The 20,948-nt window shown below is 51.9% G+C and overlaps 1 protein-coding gene across 3 annotated transcripts; it reads left to right on the plus strand.

The window, feature by feature from the left end:
* Window positions 1-8,427: 8,427 nt before the first annotated feature.
* Window positions 8,428-11,999, plus strand: MVB12A (multivesicular body subunit 12A). Of its 3 annotated transcripts, none has more exons than XM_081288283.1 (9): window positions 8,431-8,611; window positions 8,684-8,782; window positions 8,902-8,998; window positions 9,940-10,066; window positions 10,457-10,576; window positions 10,657-10,763; window positions 11,090-11,151; window positions 11,436-11,492; window positions 11,653-11,999. In XM_081288283.1, the coding sequence occupies exons 1-9, from the start codon at window positions 8,522-8,524 to the stop codon at window positions 11,743-11,745; spliced, it is 852 nt and encodes a 283-aa protein (XP_081144409.1). In that variant the 5' UTR covers window positions 8,431-8,521; the 3' UTR covers window positions 11,746-11,999. The 3 variants fall into 3 exon arrangements, with proteins under 3 accessions (XP_081144411.1, XP_081144409.1, XP_081144410.1); XM_081288284.1 differs by having other exon boundaries at window positions 8,433-8,611; window positions 11,648-11,999; XM_081288285.1 differs by lacking the exon at window positions 8,684-8,782 and having other exon boundaries at window positions 8,428-8,611.
* The last annotated feature ends 8,949 nt before the right edge of the window (window positions 12,000-20,948 follow it).

The raw sequence follows: 20,948 nt of genomic DNA on the forward strand, positions 1-20,948 counted from the left end.
GTCCCAATTTCCTGGCATTCAGTCCCTAAGACCCTGGGCAACTTGCGTGCTAATGAGGTGACTGGTGACCAGCGGCCCCTAGATAGCTTCTGATGGGGACTAGTCACCAGAAAGACTAGGGCAGGATAAAGAGTTGGAACTTTGAGCCCTACTCCCACCCTCCAGAGGGGGGAAGGAGTGGAGCCTGAGTCTATCTCCCTTGGCAGAGGCTGTAATCCTTTAGGCCTGTGTCAGCTCAAAGGGACAGGGTTCTGGTGTTAGGGGACAGACAGGTGTGAATGGTGGGAACATGAGGTTCACAGAATAATTCTATAAAATGGGCCCACTGGGCCGACCCCCACATACTTTCTTTTCCAAGAAGCAAATTACCTGGAGCCCTGCCTGGCTTCAGGGGACAGGATATGTCACGTTCCTCAGCAAACTACCTGTTATCTGCAGGGGAAATGCAGGCCCCAAAAAAACGTTAAAAAGAGGAACCCAAGTTACCCTGAAGGGGGAGATATGTGTGACCCTTTCACAGACCATATCCTGAAACTCAGGGAGATAAGCATAATATTTCCTAACCACAAAATCTGTGAGAATTCGTGGCTAAGAGCCCAATTAGAGCATATATCTGTAATCCCAGCGGTCCGGGAGGCTGAGACTGGAGGCTCAGAAATCAAAGCCAGCCTCAGCATTTTAGCAAGGCCCTAAGCAACTCAGTGAGACCCTGTCTCTAAATAAAATATAAAAAAAGGGCTGGGGATGGGGCTCAGGGGTTTAGCACCCCTGGGTTCAATTCCTGGTACAAAAAAAAGAAAAGAAAGAAACTGATAAAGAGTCAAAAATAGGAGAAAAGTGTGCGCTCTGCCCATCTACTGTATCCTCGGGGGTAGTTAGTGTCATCCCAAGGTGATGGGGGGGGGCTCAGGTGCCCTATGTCTATTAGGAGTTGGGGGTGGGAAGAACAGTGAGTGTAGACAATTTGGAGGGGTCATGTGTGGTTTTTCGGGGATCTTAATGTTCATGGAAGCAGGACAAAGCCCACGTGGCTTGCAGAGTGGACCGTGGCTTGTAAATGATTTTCTTTGGGACCCACAGAGGACAATGGTGTGGTGACAGGGGTCCAGGTGTGTGGGCAGACATCACGCAGCCTCCTTCCTGCCGTAGGAGTTCGCGATTAGTTAAATAATTCACCAGTTAATTATTTCCGTAGTGCTGGGGATGGGACCCAGGCCCGTGCGCATTCTAGACAAGTGCTCTGCCACTGAGCTACACTCACACCTGGTTCCTTTTGGGGGGTCGGCAGGTAACTGGGAATTGAACTCAGGGGTTTTACCATTGAGTTACATCCTCAGTTCTTTTTATTTTTTTATTTTGAGAGAGTGTCTAGGTTGCTTAGGGCCTCGCTGAGTTGCTGAGGCTGGCCTCAAACCTGTGATCCTCCTGGCTCAGCCTCCCACATTGCTGGGACTACAGGTGTGTGCCTCCATGCCCAGCTTGGTTCCTTTAATTTAACATCACCAGCATCCCTGGGGGGCCTCTCATGGGGCCACATGGAAGCTCTGCTTCACATAACTAGCTCTATGCATCTCTTGGTCTGAATCCTTTGCAAAATGATTCAGAAGAAACCGGTAAGGGGCTGGGTCTTTTGAGAAACAGAGGCAGCCCTGAAAAACAGACCCCAGATTCCTAAGCACTAAAACTGACCCCCTCACTGACTGATAGAACAAGCTCCAAATCCCCGGGTGCCCGAAGAAAACTGATGTGCTCCCTACACCCCCTCTCAGGACAACCTGTATAAGCCTAGGTCCTTTCTTTGTTCAGGGGCTCATTTTCCACCAGGAAAGTGGGTCCCACAACAGCGTCATTTCGTCCCTGTATCCCCTCTCCGGTGTGAAACTTCTTTCCTGAATAAAGTGCTGAGCTGATTTGTGAAGTTTGCGTTCATCCTGGTCTTTTTGCGCTAATACAACTCAGAGGAGGAAAAGTTTGTTTGTTTATTTATTTATTTAAAATTCTAATTTGTTATATATGATGGCAGAATGCATTAAGATTAATAGTACACATATAGAGCACAATGTTTCTTATCCCTGGTTGAATACAATGTATATGCACACCGTTGGTGTCTTCATACTCATACTCGTACTTAGGGTAATGATGTCCATCTCATTCCACCGACTTTCCTACCCCTCTGCGCCCTCCTATGCCCTATCTAGAGTCCGTCTCTTCCTCCCATGCTCCCCCTCCCTACCCCACTATGAATCAGCCTCCTTATAGCAGAGAAACCATTCAGCATTTGGTTTCTTGGGGTTGGCTAACTTCACTTAGCATTATACTTTCCAACTCCATCCATTTACCTGCAAATGCCATGATTTTATCCTCTTGTATTGCTGAGTAATGTTCCATTGTGTATAATTCACCACATTTTCTTTATCCATTCAGCTATTGAAGGGCATCTAGGTTGGTTCCACAGTTTAGCTACTGTGAATTGTGCTGCTATAAGCATTGATGTGACTATGTCCCTGTCGTATGCTGTTTTTAAGTCCTCTGGGTATAGACCGAGGAGAGGGACAGCTGAGTCAAATGGTGGTTTCAATCCCAGATTTCCAAGGAATCTCCATTCTGTTTTCCATAGTGGCTGCACCAATTTGCAGTCCCACCAGCAGTGTATGAGTGTGCCTTTTCCCCCACATCCTCGTCAACACTTATTGTTGTTTGTCTTCATAATAGCTGCCATTCTGACTGGAGTGAGATGAAATCTTAAGAGTGGTTTTGATTTGCATTTCTCTAATTGCTAGAGATGATGAGCATTTTTTCATATATTTGTTGATTGATTGTATATCCTATTCTAAGAATTGTCTGTTCCAGTCCTTGGCCCATTTACTGACTGGGTTATTTTATTTTATTTGGTGCTTAGCTTTTTGCGGTCTCTATATACCCTAGAGATTAGTGCTCTATCTGATGTGTGGGAGTAAAAATTTGCTCCCAGGATGTAGGCTCTCTGTTCACCTCACAGATTCTTTCTTTTGCTGAGAAGAAACTTCTTAGTTTGAATCCATCCCATTTATTAAAGGAAAAGTTTATTTTGCGCTCATGGCTCTGGGTGCGCTGAGGCAGACCAGCATGGCGGAGGGCGTGGCAGAGAGAGACAGGGAGGAAGCAGAGACAGAATACGACCCCAGGGCACGCCCCAGGGACCCGCTTCCTCCAGTCACACCCTGCCTGCCTTAAGTTACCACCCAGGAATCCATGTGGATTATTAATCCACCAAGTGGATTAATCCAGCGATGAGGTTCCAGCTCCCACAGGAGGACGGCCCCTTAGGGGAGCATCCTCAGTTCCTGTCTGAGGGTAACTGCTCCCACTTAGTGGGGTGATCTTGTCACGGGGTGACCTTGTCCTGGGGGGGTCAGTCTATGAGGCGTTGCTGCTCTTGGCACCCAGGTGACTGCAGGGTTAGGGCAATGGCTGGAAGTTTCTAGAAACCACTCCATGGGTCCAGGACAGACCCTTTCCCTCTCAGTCACTCATTCTTTTTAATTTTTTTAAAAAATATTTTTTAGTTGTAGTTGGACACAACACCTTTAATTTCCGTATTTATTTTGACGTGGTGCTGAGGATTCAACCCAGCCCCCGCACGTGCTAGGCGAGCGCTCACCACTGAGCCCCAGCCCGGCCCACCACTCATTCTATGGGCCTCAGGGACCTGGTGCATCTTTAGAGTCAGAGTCCCCTGGCAGTGACGCTCCAAGGACAAACACCGTGACCCATCAGTCAGTTGAAGAGTCACACGTGCAGCGGTCCCCAGGCCCCTGGGCGGCTGCTGGTGAGGGGTGTCCCCTGCCTGCCGCCTGCCTCTCCCCGCAGCAAGGCAGAGGTGTTCTCCCGGGATGTGACGCGGCAACGACAGACGCAGAGGTGCCGAATGACCAGCTGCCTACCGCGTCCTCGAGGTTCAAGTGCGTGACCCAGAAAACGAAAAGACCTTCCAAAGGACCCGGAGCCTTCCTAACTCTAGGCCCCTCTATGACCCAGTCCCGGGATAAACTCGCCGTCCTTGGTCCCGGAGCCACCCCGGGGCCTCTGGGTCAGTGTCTGTTGGACAGGAGCCAGAACAGGGCCGGGCCACCGGGCCACCGCCCAGCGATGGCGCCCATCCTGGGGCTTCAGGCTGCAGACTTCTGGGTTCTTCTTCCTGCCTAGGAAAGGGGCCGCCGAAGAGCCCGCCAAAGGGCATCACGGAACCGACAGCAGACACCCCGATCCGACCACACGCGCTTCCTGGGGGTGACCTAAGCCCAAAGCCACACCCCTGTCGCCGCCAGCTCCGCGCCTCTGCAGCCCGAGCTGAGCCAGCGCAGCGCTGCGACCCGGGCGCCCCCTCCCGAGTGGCCGCTCTCGGGGTCTTCTGGGGCCTTTGGGGAAGTCCCCGTGGTCGGCCTGGCGCTGGGAGGCGCTGGGTTCCATCCTTAGCGCCACGAATAAATACAATGAAGGAATTGTGTCCGTCTACACCTTAAAAAAAAAAAAAAAAAAAGTCCCAATAATCTCGTTCCCCTTGAAAGCCCATCTTAAAAATCAGGATCAGGTGGGTCCTCTTACCCTGGAGGGAACCGCCCAGGCAAGAGCAAAAAGGAAACTTTATTTAAGAAACAGGAGAGAGAGAGGGAGGGAGGGAGAGAGAGAGGCAGGGAGGGGGTGGGGGTCCAGAGCTGGTGCCCCAGTACTGGGGGTGTCTTGCTCATTTATAGATTTTGAGTTTCTTTTCTTTTTCTGCCTCCTCCTCCTGCCTACGGTGACCAAAAGTGACCAAAAGGGCAGGAAGAGAGCGCAGGGGGTGACTGCTGGTGTTGAACTGGGACCCCTCCCCTGCCCCAGGCTGTTAGCCCCCAGGTGATGGGTGAAAGACCCTCAGACCCTCAAATCCCCCGTCCAAAAGAGAACTGGCGTCACACTGGCTGCAAAAGCAAGAGGCAAGTTTATTAATACACAGGCGCCTGCGGGTGCACAGCAAAACCTCAGCCGAAGCTTTGGTGAACTGGCACACCGGGCTTTGGGGTACAGATCTTTTATAGGGAAAAAGGAGTTGTTTCCCGCCCAGCACAATAACAGGTGTCTCATTGGTCCCTTTGAATCCAGCGTACAAGTCACTTAAAGGGTAAACTTGTTTTTCACTATGATAAACTTGTTTTTCACTATGATAAACTTGTTTTTCACTATAGGTTCCCGAAAAACTCATAAATCTCACAGGTTTACATTTTGTTTCCTCCCTGTTCCCGCTTATGATCCCAGTTTGCTCAAGCATGTCCTGTGATGTGGGCAGGGTGCCCTTTCTAACAGGTTATGTGGTGAGCTCACCTGTTTACTGCATACTTTCTACTTTTCATAATCGGGCCTTAGGTTATGGGGCTGGGGTCCTTCATGGGGAGTGCGAGGGACCCTGATCCTTTGCCGGTCCTTTGCCTTGTCTGCCTGTCACAGACGTGCCTTCAGCTGGTGGAAATCACCGGAACCCACCAAGAAATATAGAAGACAAGATAATATTTTGTTCCCTGATTTTCCACATTTTTCCTCCTGAGGGGTCTAAAACCATGTCACCAAATTAAATGCCTTTATTATACCTGTGACATTAAGCACCCCCAAAGGAATTACATGACATGAAATGCTACAAACTACCAAATGGAGAACTTCTCCGAAGGAGATGAAGAGGGAGGCTGGCGAAAAAGGAGCCATTAGGGCCAGGATGTGGCATGTGCTGGTGGCAAAGAAAGCCCAAGCCATTACTTCTGACCTTCTGTGTCTGACCTCACATTCTCATGGCAATTAGCTAAACATCTGGGATGTGTGTTAACCATCCACAGTGACAGAGAACAGCCCCCTGACTTGGCCAACCTCCTCCCTGAGGATGCAGGAAGGTTCCATCTCGTCCAAGGGTCAGAATTCCCTCTCTTACCTTAACCCCCAATGGAACACCCCACCAATGTATGTGCTGAATGAACTCATTCACTGACACCTGTACTGGAATTGAAGGTCTGTCTTGCCCACTCCACCAAAATTGAGGGAGATAGAAACCGAGCAGAAGGAAACAGGAGGTTTGTTCAAAGCCAGTCCTGAAGATACAGGGCTTGGTTTTCACAGCAGATCTCTATCTTAGGGGATTCAGGAGCAGAACTTTTATGGGAGAAGGGAGGTACAGTGGGACAATGGGCAGGAAATCCCTGCTGGGTGTGGGCCTTCCTCTCCAGAGCTGTGTTTTTGTTGCCTGTCCTTCCTCAACCAAATGCTCAGGACCTTGCTCTCCTGGGACCAACATCTGCATTTCCTTTGTAGACAACACATGACTAGCCAGGCATGGTGATGACATCCCTGTAATTCCTGGGACTCAGGAGGCTGAGGTAGGAGGACTGCAAGTTTGAGGCCAGCCTCAGCCATTTAGTAAGATCCTAAGCAATTTAGCAAAAACAAACAAACAAAAGACTGAAGATGTAGCTCAGTGGTAAATTTGGGTTCAATGTCCAGTACCAAAAAAAAAAAAAAGACATCATTCTTCTGCAAGTAATTCCCATATGAGCTGGAGCTGTGGTTACAGAGGCCTCTCTTTGAAGTTTAGAACCATAAGGAAATAACTGAATGAAGAAAATAAAGAGAGAATAAAGAGAGAGGAGAGGCAGCTCAACGATACCACGGGTTTATTTTGGACAAATATTTTGCCCAGTGGAAATTAGACCTGTCTTCTGCCTGGGGCAGACACAGGGGCATGAGGGAGTGGGGGAATTTTGGCCGTTAGGTTGTTGCTAGGGAACCGTGTGGGGAGGTCCTTATGGGCTGCTGCCTTCATTCTTTGATGTGGTCACTGTTTCATGCCGAACCAGGTGTTTTCTGATTCCAGTCCCAGTTAACCTATTCTTTTCTTTGCATGATGGTGAAGCGGTGTTTGAAGTTTAAGTTCGGTTGAGTCAGAGCGACTACGAGGTGACTCTCTGTTCTAAGGTGGAGGATTTGTTTCAAGATGACGTTGTTGCCTGGGTCAAGTTCAACCTGACAAGAACATCGTGAGAAAGTGCAATTCTGTTAGGGACATCTTCCCAGGGAGTTGCTCAACTCGATGACACCTTCTTTCTCTTTCACTCTTTTTTAAAGGACAACTTGAATCTGTGTCCCCAGGCCATGGTCAGTTATATTTTCCCTACCACTGAGCTACAACCCCACTCACTTTTTTAAACTTATTGGATCTGTGAACAAGTTGTGCCCAAGATTTCATGGCTCATCATGGAAAGCAAATGAAAGAAAAAGAAAAGGAAATGGAGTCAGACCTCAACGGACCCGCGATGCTTAACTATTAAGCATTTTTCCAGAGAGAAAATGGCAACTGGTTACAAAAGAGGATCTGAGTCTTAGAGGGTTCAGTGGGACTACCTCATAGCAGAATGAGTCGGTTGGGTGGTCAGGGGGACAATAGTAGATATGGGAAATTCAGAGCCCATTGATGCTGGGAAATGGTGAAAGTCCAGAGCCTACCGTTTTGTTTCTCTCCCTGGTAGCCTTGTCCTCCATTTCTCCCTGGGGGTTGTTTTTCCATATTCTTAGTCATGATCTATAATTTTGTGGCAGGGGATGGTAATGGGGATGGAAATCAGGGACACTCCAACACTGAGGCAAATACCCAGCCTTTAAAAAAAATATTTATTTTTTAGTTGTAGGTGGACACAGAATATCTTTATTTCATTTTTACGTGGTGCTGACGATCGAACCCAGTGCCTCACAAGTGCTAGGCAAGCGCTCTACCGTGGAGCCCCAACCCCAGCCCGCCTTTTTTATTTTCTTTCTTGAGGTAGGATCTCTCTCTCTCTCTCTCTTTTTTAAATTGTAGTTGGACACAATACCTTCATTTCACTTATTTATTTTTATGGGGTGCTGAGGATCGAACCCAGGGTCTCGCACGTGGGAGGTGAGCACTCAACCGCTGAGCCACAATCCCAGCCCAGGATCTCTCCTAAGTAGCATAAGCGGGCCTCCAATTTGTAATCCTCCTGTCTCAGCCTCCCAAGTAGCTTGGATTATAGGCCTAGGTCACCTTGCCCGGCCATATTTTTCATTATTTAAATTAATGGCTACAATTACTTCCTTAGCATTGACTCCCCAGAACAAGAATTGAGAGTTTTTCACTCTTTTCCAAATTTCCCGGGTTAACACCTCCTCTTAAAAAGCTGATGCCGCAAGGGATTCCGGGTAATGTAGTCCCGAGTTGCAGAGAACGAATCCTTTAACGCGGGGCTGGGATTTCCGGCGGAAGTTGCTGGGCGTGGGAAAAATCCTAGAGTTGTTTCCGCAAACGTCTTTCACGAGAGCACCTGGGCGACGCGTGGAGGCGTGGCTCCGAGCCCCCGCGCGATTGGCCAGCGGCTCTCTGAGCACGCGCACACGACACTTCCGGCCCCTCACTCGCAGGGCCTCCTGGGAGTTGTAGTCGGACTCCTGTTGGAGCTCCGCTGTCTGGAAAACGCTGAGGAACCAAGGCTGTTCCCTGTCTTCCGGGAGGATGGATCCCGGACCCGGGCCCGACGCGATGCCACTAGCCAGCCTGGTCTGGTCGTCAGCCTCGGCGCCCCCGCCGCGTGGATTCAGCGCGGTGAGCAGAGGCGGGGGGCGGGGGCGGACCGCGGCCGGTGGGAGCCCGGCGCTGACCGCGTCCTCCCGGTAGATCTCCTGCACTGTGGAGGGCGCGCCCGCCAGCTTCGGTAAGAGCTTCGCGCAGAAATCTGGCTACTTCCTGTGCCTTAGTCCCCTGGGCAGCCTAGAGGTAAGGGTGCCGGCCTGCCGCATCACCGGGGTCCCTTCGCTGCCCGTGTCCGTTCGCGAGGCCGGGTGCCGGGCGCTCCGTCCGGTTGCTGAGCGATCCTCGCTCCCCTCCACCCCCAGAACCCGCAGGAGAATGTGGTGGTCGACATCCAGGTCGTGGTGGACAGGAGCTCCCTGCCGCCGGGCTTCTCTCCTGTCTGCGACCCCTTGGACTCCAGTAAGACGCGCGCCTGGGGCCGAGCTGCCGGGGTCCCGCGGGGGGCGGGGGAGCAGGGAGGAGGCTCCCGTTGTTGGCACCCGGTGCGGACAGGGATAACTGGGGGCCTGGACGCGTTCTAAGGCGGGGTGACGTCCTCGGTCCTGAGTTAAAACCTGTGTTTGGCACACTCTGTCCTAGACTAAGAGTTCCATCCATGCGACCTGTTTATTACCGTGGCTGCCACTTCTCGGCTCCTTACTTCTTAGGCCAGCAAAAACCTCGCAGTTCTCCTTTTCACTTCCAGGCCTTTCCTCTGCCGGGAGCACTCTTTCCATCCCCGTAGCTTAGCTGACTCCTTGTCCTCTGGTCTCCGCTTCACCCTTCCTGATCCTGCAACCCTTGTGTGGCTTTTCCAGCCTGACCCGTTTCCCAGTGTTTCTTGCCATTTTTACGTGACTCTCGGGGAATATTCATGGATCCTGGAGTTGGCAAAGTTATGTAAAGGGCCAAATTGCAAATATTTTATGCTTTGGAGGCCAAAGGATAGGTGGCAAATTCTTTCTTTCTTCCTTTAAAAACAAAAACAAAAATTCTATAAAACTGTCAAAACCATTCTTACCTCATGTGCTATCCAAAAATAGGCTATGGGCTCGAATTAGCTAAGGAGTCATAGTTTGCTGACCCCTGGGGGAAAGTAAGGCTTGGACGACCAGAATGGAAACCTACGGCCACCCATGAATGTTCCTTTGTGTCTCCAAAGATCTGCTGGCTCCTATGGCTCCCCAAGTGTTTAAGCAGTCTCCTTCTATGACTGTACCATTTGTGATTTAACCATCTACCCAATGCTGTCCAGGTGGCTGCCTTACCCAGGTTGCCCTGGTAAGCATCTCTTAGAGCCAGCTTTGGGTACTCTCACCTGCTCTACTTCCCTGTCTCATGTCCCTGTCCCTTACCCCCAGAGGCCTCTGTGTCCAAGAAGAAACGTATGTGTGTGAAGCTGGTGCCCCTGGGGGCTGCAGACATGGCTGTGTTTGATGTCCGACTGAGCGGAAAGACCAAGACGGTGCCTGGATACCTTCGAGTAGGGTAGGGCCTCCCCCAATCTTGGTCTTCTTTTTCTGCCTCCCAACTCTTGATCTTATTCCTGATCCTCATGGACTCCCTTGAGCCCTCCTGTCCCTTCTGCCACCTCTCTGTGCCTCAAATTTTGCATGTTGGAGTGGGGACAGCTGTACCAGTCTGTAGGAGCATCATGAAGAATCGCTGAGTTGGGTGTTTAAGCAGCTAGAACACTGATTGGACCCTGAAGTTTTAGTTAGTGTGTTGGTCAGGGTGGAGGTTGAGCTGCTGAAACAAAAATCTCCTCCCAAATGGAGGTCACCCAGAGACCTCGTTCCTGGCCTTCCCAGGGGCAGCTAGTTTCAGCCCTGCCTGTACATTGGGCCAGGATCCCTCTTCTCTTCCTTCACACTCCAGGGACATGGGTGGCTTTGCCATCTGGTGCAAGAAGGCCAAGGCCCCAAAGCCAGTGCCCAAGCCCCGAGGTCTCAGCCGGGAAATGCGGGGCCTCTCCCTGGACCCACCTAGCCAGCCCAGGTGAGCCCTTGAGCACAGGGGGTGGGGGAGCTCATGAGAGGGACCAGGCTTGACTAGGGTCCTTATGTCCTGTCCACCAGCAAAAACAGCTTTCCAGAGCGGACGCTGTCAAGGCTGGGCTCTCGGGCGTCCACCCTTCGGAGGAGTGACTCCATCTATGAGGCATCCAGTCTCTATGGCATCTCAGGTGAGCAGAGGAGAAGGCGAGGCCGAGAGGCTGGGGTGTGGCTGCCCCAAGATCACGACACCAGGAAGGCAGCAGGGCCAGGGGTGGATCCTGGCCTGTCCCCCATCTTCCCCTACCCCAACTCTGTAGGATTTTTTTTTTTTTTTTTTGAGGTCCTGGGGATGGAAGCTGTGGCCTTACCTATGCTAGGCCATTGCTGTACCATGAGCCACAGCCCCAGTCCCCAGCCCCAGCTTGATTCTGTGAACACTGGGCAGCCCGGGGGAGGGCAGGTGGGCAACCATGCTCCAGCCCCAGGTGATTCTCCCCTGGTGTGTCTCTTCCAGCCATGGACGGGGTTCCCTTCACGCTGCACCCCCGATTTGAGGGCAAGAGCTGTGGCCCGCTGGTGAGTCAGCGCCCTGGAGAGCCTGGGTCCGCTCCTTCACTGCTAGTCTAGATGCAGCCTCCTGTAGGAGGCTGTTCCGGGCTGGGGAGAGGGGTGGAGGCTAAGGAGTGACGGCCAGAGGTCTCCAGTCCCCGAATGAGGGCAGTCAGGAGGGCAGTTGGATGCGGGTAGCCGCAGGCCCCGACAGGAGCTGGGGAGGGTGGACTGTGGGCTCCTTAGAAGTGAGGGAGTGGGGGGTCCAGGTTGGGACGGAGGCCCAAGACTAATGTGCCCCTCCCTGCTAGGCCTTTTCTGCCTTTGGGGACCTCACCATCAAGTCGCTGGCAGACATTGAGGAGGAGGTGGGTACAAGGGTGCGGAGGGGTGCACAGAGGTGCTGGGATCACCCCCAGGCTGCCCCATCCCCTGCTGCTCTACCTTCCCCAGGCACACCCCGACTTTCCACCCTGCAGATCACCCGGGCCCTCTCTCACTCTCCCTCTCCCGGTCCTTGCAGTACAGTTATGGCTTCGTGGTGGAGAAGACAGCAGCCGCCCGCCTGCCCCCCAGCGTCTCTTAGCCACTCCTCCACCCCAGGGAAGAGCCCCGTGCTGAGCCCCACAGCCTGTGGCCGCCCTGTTTCACTCCATCTCGGGAACCTCTGAGGCACAGGGCATCCAGACCCTCAGCCCCTGCGCTGGAGCTGCAGGCTCTGGAGGGGTGAGAGGAGCGAGAGGAGGCTGCTTGGGGGGTCTCCGTGCCCCGGCCCTGCAGGGCAGGGGTGGGGCTGGATGGAAACAGTGCCTTCAAGACTGTCTGGTGCCTGGAGGTGGCGCGGGCGTCCTCCTGGTAATAAACACTACCCTGTCCCTGCTGTGTGTCCTGGTCTTGGCCCCAGGTCCTCATCAGGCATATGGAGCTGCAGCCATTGAGCAAGTGGGTGATGTCATGGCGGAGGCTTCCTTCGCCAGAGGGGGAAACTGAGGCTCGGGGAAGGGGTGAGCCCCAACTGTAGATTTTTAACTAACAGCGCTGCTGTTGATATGGCGATGGCCACATTCCTAGCATGGCCTGTGCGTGATGTCACTGGCCTTCTGTCAGCCCAGGGGGAGGCCAATGTTTATCTACAACTTACAGTGGGGCGCAGAGGCAGGGGATGGTCAGGCCTCCTCTCCTAGCCCTCAGGCCACTCAAGGCACTGGAGACACAATCAGTTCTCATTCTCACCAGCTACATTCTGTGAAGTTGCCATAGAAACTGATTTAGCAAATACTGGAGCATCACTTCTGGGGGACACAGGGAGGTTCCTTCCATCCCCTGGGCACAACATTTTCATCAGCTGATCAATACGTAAATTTGTTTTGCGGGTGTTTCTGTTAAAAGACGTTTTACTATATGTGATAGATTCATTGGCATTGAACTCGGGGCCTGCAGGACTGTCACACATGCCTGGGCAAAGCCACCGGTTCTTTTCTCAGTAAAGCAGCATCTTTAGATAGCATTTCAGCATTATGCCGTGTGGGGGTGCAATAGTGATATCTCGATGAAAAAGCCCCCCAGTGCACAAAACGTGGCAGCACGCAGGCCCCAGTCAGGACCCTTGTGCACAGTAGGCACTAAGACAGGAAGGCAGAATGGCCCTGGTCAGCTCCTGCCGGGAATCTGTGCATCTATGCCTGTCCACAAATGACAGAACCTACCAGGTGACTATAAGTACAGTTGACTCAGTGTTTATGGGTTCTACACCCATGGATTCGACTATCCACAGATCTAAAATATTTGTGGAAATCCCCGCTGTTCGGGAGGCTGAGACAGAAGGATTAAAAGTAGAGGTCAGCCTCAGCAGCTTGGTGAGAACTTGCCCCCCCAAAATAGAAAGGGCTGGGAATGTAGCTCAGTGGTAGAGTGCCCCCTCCCCATATATAACAACTGTGCTCGAATCACATTGTATTAAATGCAACTGTCTAGAGATGATTTAAAGTTCAGAGGAGGTGCTGCTGTAGTTTCAAGCAAACGCTACACCCTTTTATATAAGGGATTTGGAGTGGAGTTTGGAATCCTGTGGGTCCTGGGACCAGTTCCCTGAGGATGTCCAGGAAAAACTATAAACTTCAGCAAGTAGAATTCATAAACTCAGATTCTGTGAGGATCAGGAGGGCCTGCATTTGTGAAATGAGCCGCCCCAGGGTCACTCCCCTTTCTCCCACGGGTGTGATCATCCTCAGCTGCTTCGCTGTCTGTTCTGCAGGCCCCCGAGCTCGGTGTGTCCCGCCTTCCGCAGTCACAAACATCTGCCAGAGTTGTTCAAAGACAAGGCCCACTTCTCACGCACACTGAACCCTAAGGGGCGCCGCCGGCTGTGGTGCTGTAGGCACCCGCCAGATGGGGCTGCCTTGGAGGAGCCCTGCTCCGGCGGCGGAAATGCCTGCTCACCGCTCATTGGTCAGAATGGCCATGCGGAGGCGGGGCTCCTGCCGCGACGCTCCGCCCACCCGGGAACTGGGGTCCCGCACTCCGCTAACGTGTGGAGGGAGCGACCCGCAGCTGCGGCGGGTGGGGTGGGTCAGAGGGGAGGTCCCGGCCCGGTCCTGGGGTGCGAGGGATGCTGAATTTAATTCTGATAAACAAGCCGGTGGCGGGAGCGGTGGCACACGTCTGCAATCCCAGTGGCTCCGGAGGCTGAGACTGGAGGATCGCGAGTTCAAAGCAACCTCAGCCAAATTTAGCGAGGCGCTAAGCAACTCAGCGAGAGCTTAGGGCTTAGTGGTTAAGCTCCCCTGGGTTCAATTCCCGGTTTAAGAAAATAAAAAGGGATAAACAAGACCGTGGAAGACCACGGCCATAGAGAGACTTCGGGCTCTACTCTGAATGCGAGAGCAAGTGGGGGTTATAGCCAAGGAGCTGAGTGCGGGGCGATGGGTGGGAAATGACTCGGGGAGACATGGAGTGGGGGGTTCTTGCCGAAGGCGGGCTGGAGGGTGGGAGGAGATGCTTTCTCCACTGACTTAGCCAGATTCTTGACAGCTGGGCTAGCCAGGTCAAAGGTCGACCGGGCCAAGTCGGGGGTCAGGAGAGAGTTCAGCAGAGCCCTCGCTCTGGCTTGGCCAAGGAGTGAGTCTGCGGTGGGGAGTCAGAAGGGGGAGACACTGAGCTGTCCAGTGCACCCCTTCACCGAACCTCCCACTGCTGCGGGAACTAGGCCTCTGGAGCACCTAGCAGGGCACCTACCAGGTGTCGCCTGGGCTGCTCTGGCGCCGACCACAGAATCCGATCCGACTGGGAAGCAAAGGCCATTTATTTTCTCTGGTTTCCGTCCCAGCTGCCCCGAAACCAGCCCCAGATCACTTTTCAGGGTGTCCGTGTGACCGGGGCCTCTGGACGACCCATCTGTTCCTGTGGAACTGGACCCGTCACCTCCACACAGCCACACACCTTGTAAACTCCCGTCCCTCTGAGCCCTGCCAAGCCCAGGGACAATCTGACTCTGGGGCTGGAGAGTCTGTGGAATCCGCCTGGCCTGCTCCGGGCTTGGTTCCCGCAGCAGCTCTTCTAGTTCTTGCCCGAGTTCATGTGGTCTGCTAAGGCCACCAGCAGCCTCCACCCTCTGTCCAGGAAGCCAGAGCGCCTCTTCCTCTTGTTTGTTCAGAGGCCAGCATCAGGGGCCTGGGGACTAGAGGGCATTCTGGAGGGACAGTACTGGCCCCACTGCTACCTAGCTGGTGCCCTGTGCAGTGGCTGGCTGCCTGTCTCTCCTCTCCACAGTGCACAGACAGCTCCCAGCTCCCCTAGGATTTTTTCTTTTTTCTGGTACAGGGGATTGAGCTCTGGGGCACTCGACCACTGAGCCCCATCCCCAGCCCTAGTTTATTTAGAGACAGGGTCTCACTGAGATGCTTAGCGCCTTGCTTTTGCTGAGGCTGTCTTTGAACTCACGATCCTCCTGCCTCAGCCTCCCGAGCTGCTGGAATTACAGGAGGTGCTAAAGTGCCCCAGTCTGGCTGGGCACAGAATCACGAGCCACTCACAGCCTTGTAGATTCAAACAGCAATTCTTTATTCCCGAACTCACACCGGCCCTCTACAAACACGTTCTGGGGAAATTCACATTCTGCCGCAAAATTCACGTACTCCAGAAGGCTTTTTATCCCAAATACTTTTTTAATCCCACGAGAACTCAATGGGAACTCAAGGATCGGGCGTGCCTGAGGCAGCAGGATACACCCTGGAACCGCCCTAAACCCAAGGACGGATACTCCCTAAAACCTGATCCGCCCTAATCCAGTAGGATCCTCCCTAAACCCAGATCCACCCTGGTCCTTGAGCAGGGTCACCTTTCTCAAACATATATGCAAAGTCACAGCAAATGTCCAAGGCAAGTCCATTTCCACGAGTCCTTCCTCTAAGCAACATGGGGTACGCTGGCAAGGAAATTTCGATGCGTCATTCCTACTTGGCAATGGCTCTCAGCACCAAGGCGCCTGGCCTCTGCCTGTTCTTTTTTATTTTAATTTTTTTCAGTTCTAGGATGGAACCCAGGGCCTTGCCTATGCTAGGCAGGTGCTCTACCACTGAGCTGCACCCCCAAACATTCCCCCAGTTCTTCAACTTTATATAATTGTAATTCCCCAATAAAGCCTCTTTTGTGCCTGGCTTATTTTGTTCAAAATTATGTCCATGACATTCATCCATAATTCATCCATAATTTTACTCTCTGCTCATCCAGTTGCCTGCTGATGGACATTTTGGCTGGACCATTTTTGGCCACTGTTTCACCACTGAGCCACATCCCCACCCTTTTATGTGTATGTATATATTTTAGAGACAGGGTCTCACTGAGCTGCTTAGTGCCTTGCTTTTTGCTGCTTCTGGCTTTGAATTCGCGATCCTCCTGCCTCAGCCTTCTGAGCCGCTGGGATTACAGACGTGAGCCACCGCCCCCAGCCTGTATGTGTCTTTTGAGGAATACACACTGGTTCCTATTGGGTAGTGTTATAGTTCAGGTCTGGAATGTTCTCCAAAGGCCCATGTGACCTAGGCCATGATGTTATGGAGGCAGCTGGTCTCTAGGAGGCTGGGCCTGGTGGAGGGGAGTTAGTCCATCAGGGGCACCCTCGAAGGAGACATGGGGACCGCGACTCTTCATTTCTTCACTTCCTGGCTGCCATGAGGTGACCTCCTTTCTCCACCACGGACTCCTGCCATGCACTGAACTGCCACAGGCCCAAAGCCACAGGGCCCGTGACCATGGCCACTGAAACCACAACCCAAAAATAAATCTATTTTCTTTCTTTCTTTTTGTGGTCCTGGGCAGGGGACCCGGGCCTCATCTGTGCAGGTGAGCGCTCTACCACTAACCACGCCCCCACCCTTTTTCATTTAAACTTGAAACAGGGTCTCCCTGAGTCACCCAGGCGGCCTCAGTCTCCCGAGGAGCTGGGATCACAGGGGTGCCCCCCACGCCTGGCTTCACTGTCCTTCTTTTGAGTTGATCTCAAGTATTTTGTCACCGCATGGAAAACTGAACCCCCCAGAGTGGAAATACAAGCTCCTGGGGGAGGGCCACGTTCCGCTCTAGCCAAGAAGACCACCTGTGCTCCCGCCAGCCACAGGGACCGAGGGCTCCCTTGGCACCGCGTCTCTGGTGACATTTGACATTTTCAGTCTCACCCCGTCCTGAATTTCCTCATTGTCCTGCACATTCTTGCCGGCTCAGAAACCTGGGCTGGAGATAGCCGTGGCTACAGCTGGGTCTTGAATGGCCCCCAGGGCGCATATGTTAAAGGCTGGGTCCCCAGCTTGGCACTGGGAGGAGGTGGTGGGACCTGTAACAGATAGGGCCTGTGGGTGACTCTGGTCACAGGAGGGTGTGCCTGGACACAGTGGGACTCCAGCCCCTCTTCTCTCCTTCAGTCCTTGGCTAGGAGGTGACTGGATTTGCTCCCCAGCGGTTCCCACCATGGGCCTCCCACAGGCAACAGAGCCAGCCAACCATGGACTGAAAACCTCTAAAATTGTGAACCAAGATAAACCTTTTCTTGCTATAAGTTGATTTTTCTCAACTGTTTGTTATAGTAGTGGAAAGCTGGTTCACGGAGGTTTTCATGCTGTGAGGAAAGCACTGTTTTCTTGTCTTGTTTACCCACCTGTCTGACCTCTTAGTTTCTCTTTAGGGAAGCCCAGAAAATTTACAAGACATTAGGTCACATCTTAGATGATCCCCCAAATCATGTGACCCCTAGGCCTATGTAATTCTCTTACCTTTGACTGTGGGTTGAGCTTAGAGATTTGCTTCTAACCAAAAGAGTGCAGGAAGGGCAACAGGGTGCCACTTCGTTGTCAGGTTACAGAAGGAAGACACGGCTTCCATCTTGCTGGCAGACTCTTCTGCTGGCTTTGTTGAAATGAGCTGTCCCCTAAAGAGGACCATGTGTCACAGAACTGAGAATGGCTCTGGCCCGAAGTCACCAAGGAAAGAAGATCCTCAGCTAAACAGCCCACAGAGCACCGAATCCTGCCAGCAACCAGGAAGTCAGCTTGGGCCGATCCTACCCAGCCAAACAAAGGTTGACTGGAGCCTTGTGAGAGACCTAGAGGGGGAAGGACCCAGTAGAATCATAGATTAGTCAGCATTTCTTTTTTTTTTTTTTTTTTTTTTTTTAAAGAGAGAGTGAGAGAGGAGAGAGAGAGAGAGAGAGAGAGAGAGAGAGAGAGAGAGAGAGAGAGAGAGAAAATTTTTTTTTAATATTTATTTTTTAGTTCTCGGCGGACACAACATCTTTGTTGGTATGTGGTGCTGAGGATCGAACCCGGGCCCCACGCATGCCAGGCGAGCGCACTACCGCTTGAGCCACATCCCCAGCCCAGATTGTTTATCTAAATAACATTAATATAGGGCTGGGGATGTGGCTCAAGCGGTAGCGCGCTCGCCTGGCATGCGTGGGGCCCGGGTTCGATCCTCAGCACCACATACCAACAAAGATGTTGTGTCCGCCGAGAACTAAAAAATAAAGATTAAAAAAAAAAAGAATTCCTAATTAAAAAAAATAACATTAATATAAAACTCTGGGAACTGTCATAGTTCGGGTGTAAAATGTCCTCAAAGAATCCCACGTTGAAGGCCTGGTCTCTGGTGCAACCATGTCCAGAGGTGGAGCTCTGGGGAGGTGACTGGATTCTGAGGACTCGGCCTCAGTGGTGGGTTAATCCCCTGAAATCGGAGTGGCTGACTGGATGGAGGTGGTGGGAACTACAGACAGGTGGGCTGTGGGTGGAGGAAGTGGTGACTGGGGGCATGCCTGTGGGGACTGCACCTTGTCCCTGGTGCCTCTCCCTCCCCTTCTCTCTGCTCTTTGGCTGCCATGAGCTCAGCCACTGTCCTTCCGCTGGGACCTGGAGCCAGCCCACCGTGGACTGAGACTCTGAGGCCCTGGCGGAAGTCATTCTCTCCTTCTCCAAGTTGCTATTTCAGGTGTTTGCTCACAGTGAGGAAAAGTTGACTAACACAGGGATTAGACTCTTGCAAGAGTTCTGAGAGACAGACCATATTCAGAGGAGACCAAGCAGCACCCAGGTCCCCATCTACAGCAACCAAGTGCTGGATTTGGGGTGTGGTTTGTTTCTCCAGGTTTCATATTTTGGAAGCTTGGTCCTTGGTGTGGTGATGTTAAGAGGTGGTGGGCCCTTTAAGAGGTGGGGCTTGGTGGGAGGTCATTAGGTTATTGGGATCATTACAGTTCTACTGGGACCAGGGTTATTCTTGCTAGAGGGCTGTTACAAGAGAGCAGGCCTGGCCCTGCCTCAGTCTCTGGCTTCCTGTCTTATCAGGTGATCTCTCCCTCTCCCATTTGCTCTAGCCATGACCCCATCTGCCATGAGGTCCTCACCAGAGCTGAGCTGATACTGGTGCCGTGGCCTTGAACCTCCAAATCTGTGAGCTAGGGCTGCAGATGTAGCTCAGTGGTAGAGAGCTTGCCTCACATGCACTGGACCCTGGGTTTGACTCCCAGCACTGCAATAAAATAAAATAAAACAAAACTTTGGGCTAAATAAAACTCTTTTCTTGATAATTTATCTAGCCCTTGGTATTTAGTTATAGCAAAGGAAAATGGACTAATACACAGAGGTAATAGATACCTATTGGTTTTTTTTTTTTTTTTTTTTTTTGTATATACTGAGGATCGAATTCAGAGGCACTTGACCACAGAGCAACATCCCCAGCCCTATTTTGCATTTTATCTAAAGAAAGAATCTCACTGAGTTGCTTAGTGCCTTGCTTTGAACTTGTGATCCTTCTGCCTCAGCCTCCCAAGCTGCTGGGATTACAGGCATGTGCCACTGCACCCAGCAAGATATGTATTGTTTTAAGCTGCTACATTTTGGGATAATTTGTTATGCAGTAATAGCTGACTGATACATCTGATAGGATTTATAAGTCAGGGAAAGACAATGTGCTTGGCTATCAAGGTGTACTTATTTGGTTCTTGCTCCCTTTATTCTAGGAAATGTATCTGCACATATTTGAGCCAAGAGGTTCAACTTAGTAGAACCATCCTAAAAATACTGGCCTTCTAAATTTATTTCACCCAAAATATATTATCTATATATTTTTTTTTTTTTGAGTACAAAACGACTGTTAGAAAGCCCCCTCTATTGAACAGTATCACCATCCCTATTGGCCACACAGACAGTGCTTGGTAGAAAAAAAAGAACCAGGACTCCCTGAAACTTTTATGTCAGCTCCAAGAATTCTGTCTTGAAAAGTAGCAACAGGATGTGTGTCAGCCCTGCTGTGGCTGAATGTGTGGGAAACTTTCGTCCCCTCGACAACAGTGTGGAGAGATGAGACCTCAGGGGCGGATGAGCCCTCCAGGACTCAGTGTGGATTAAGGCCAGGACCAGAGCGAATGGATTTGGTGTCTTCCCTTTTGTTCTCCCCCCAAATGATGCCTTGTGCCATGCCATGCCATGACAGGTAGGCTTTCGCCAGCTGCCAGCCCCTTGATTTTGGAGTTCCCCGTCTCTAGAACTGTGAGAAATAAACCTCTTTATAAATTTCCCAGTCTCAAGCATTCCGTTGCAGCAACACAAAAAAGACCAAGACAGTTCCTTGTTGGACTGATGTCACCTGACTGTGCTGGGGTCGGGGGTGGTTCCTCTATTTTATAAGAAAGAAAACTAGGATGTAGGTCACACAGCTGCTCCCTGTGGCAGGTCCCCCTTCCTGGAATGTTCTGCGTTCTCCTGCCAAACTCTGATCGGGTGCCTCCCAACTCAAGTGCTGGCTCTGGCCGGATCGCCTGTCCCTCCCTGCTTGATGGTGCCTGAGATGGGAAGAGGCCCGGCCCCCTCCCCTTCCAGGGGATGCAGCAGGAGGCAGCTCCCTCTGGGGCCCGTGGACACCTGCCAGGCGGCCTGTGGAGCCCTGCAGAGTTTCAGGGCTCAAGTTGAAGGTCTCATGAGGACATGAAGGGACAGATGAGGTGAGACAGAGAGGCGCCCAGGGTGCGACCTTCATGGAGACCTAGCTTCACACTCTGGGGCCCTCCGCCGAGCACAGGCGCCTCCTTCAATGCTATTTTAAAATTCAGGTGAAATTCACAAAACATTTAACTAACTTTTTTTTTTTTAAGTACCTCATCCCTACCCCCTTTTTCTTTTTTTAATTTTCAATTTTGACTCAGGATCTTACTAAATTACCCAGAACCTCACTAAATTGCTGAACTGGCCTCAGACCACCATCCTCCTGCCTCAGCCTCCCAAATGGTTGGGTTACAGGTGAGCGCCACCGCGACTGCGCACCATTTTTTCAATGTGCTCGTG

The sequence above is a fragment of the Spermophilus citellus genome (assembly GCF_964194105.1).
Source record: "Spermophilus citellus genome assembly, chromosome: 3".
In the NCBI taxonomy this organism is placed as follows: Eukaryota; Metazoa; Chordata; class Mammalia; order Rodentia; family Sciuridae; genus Spermophilus; species Spermophilus citellus.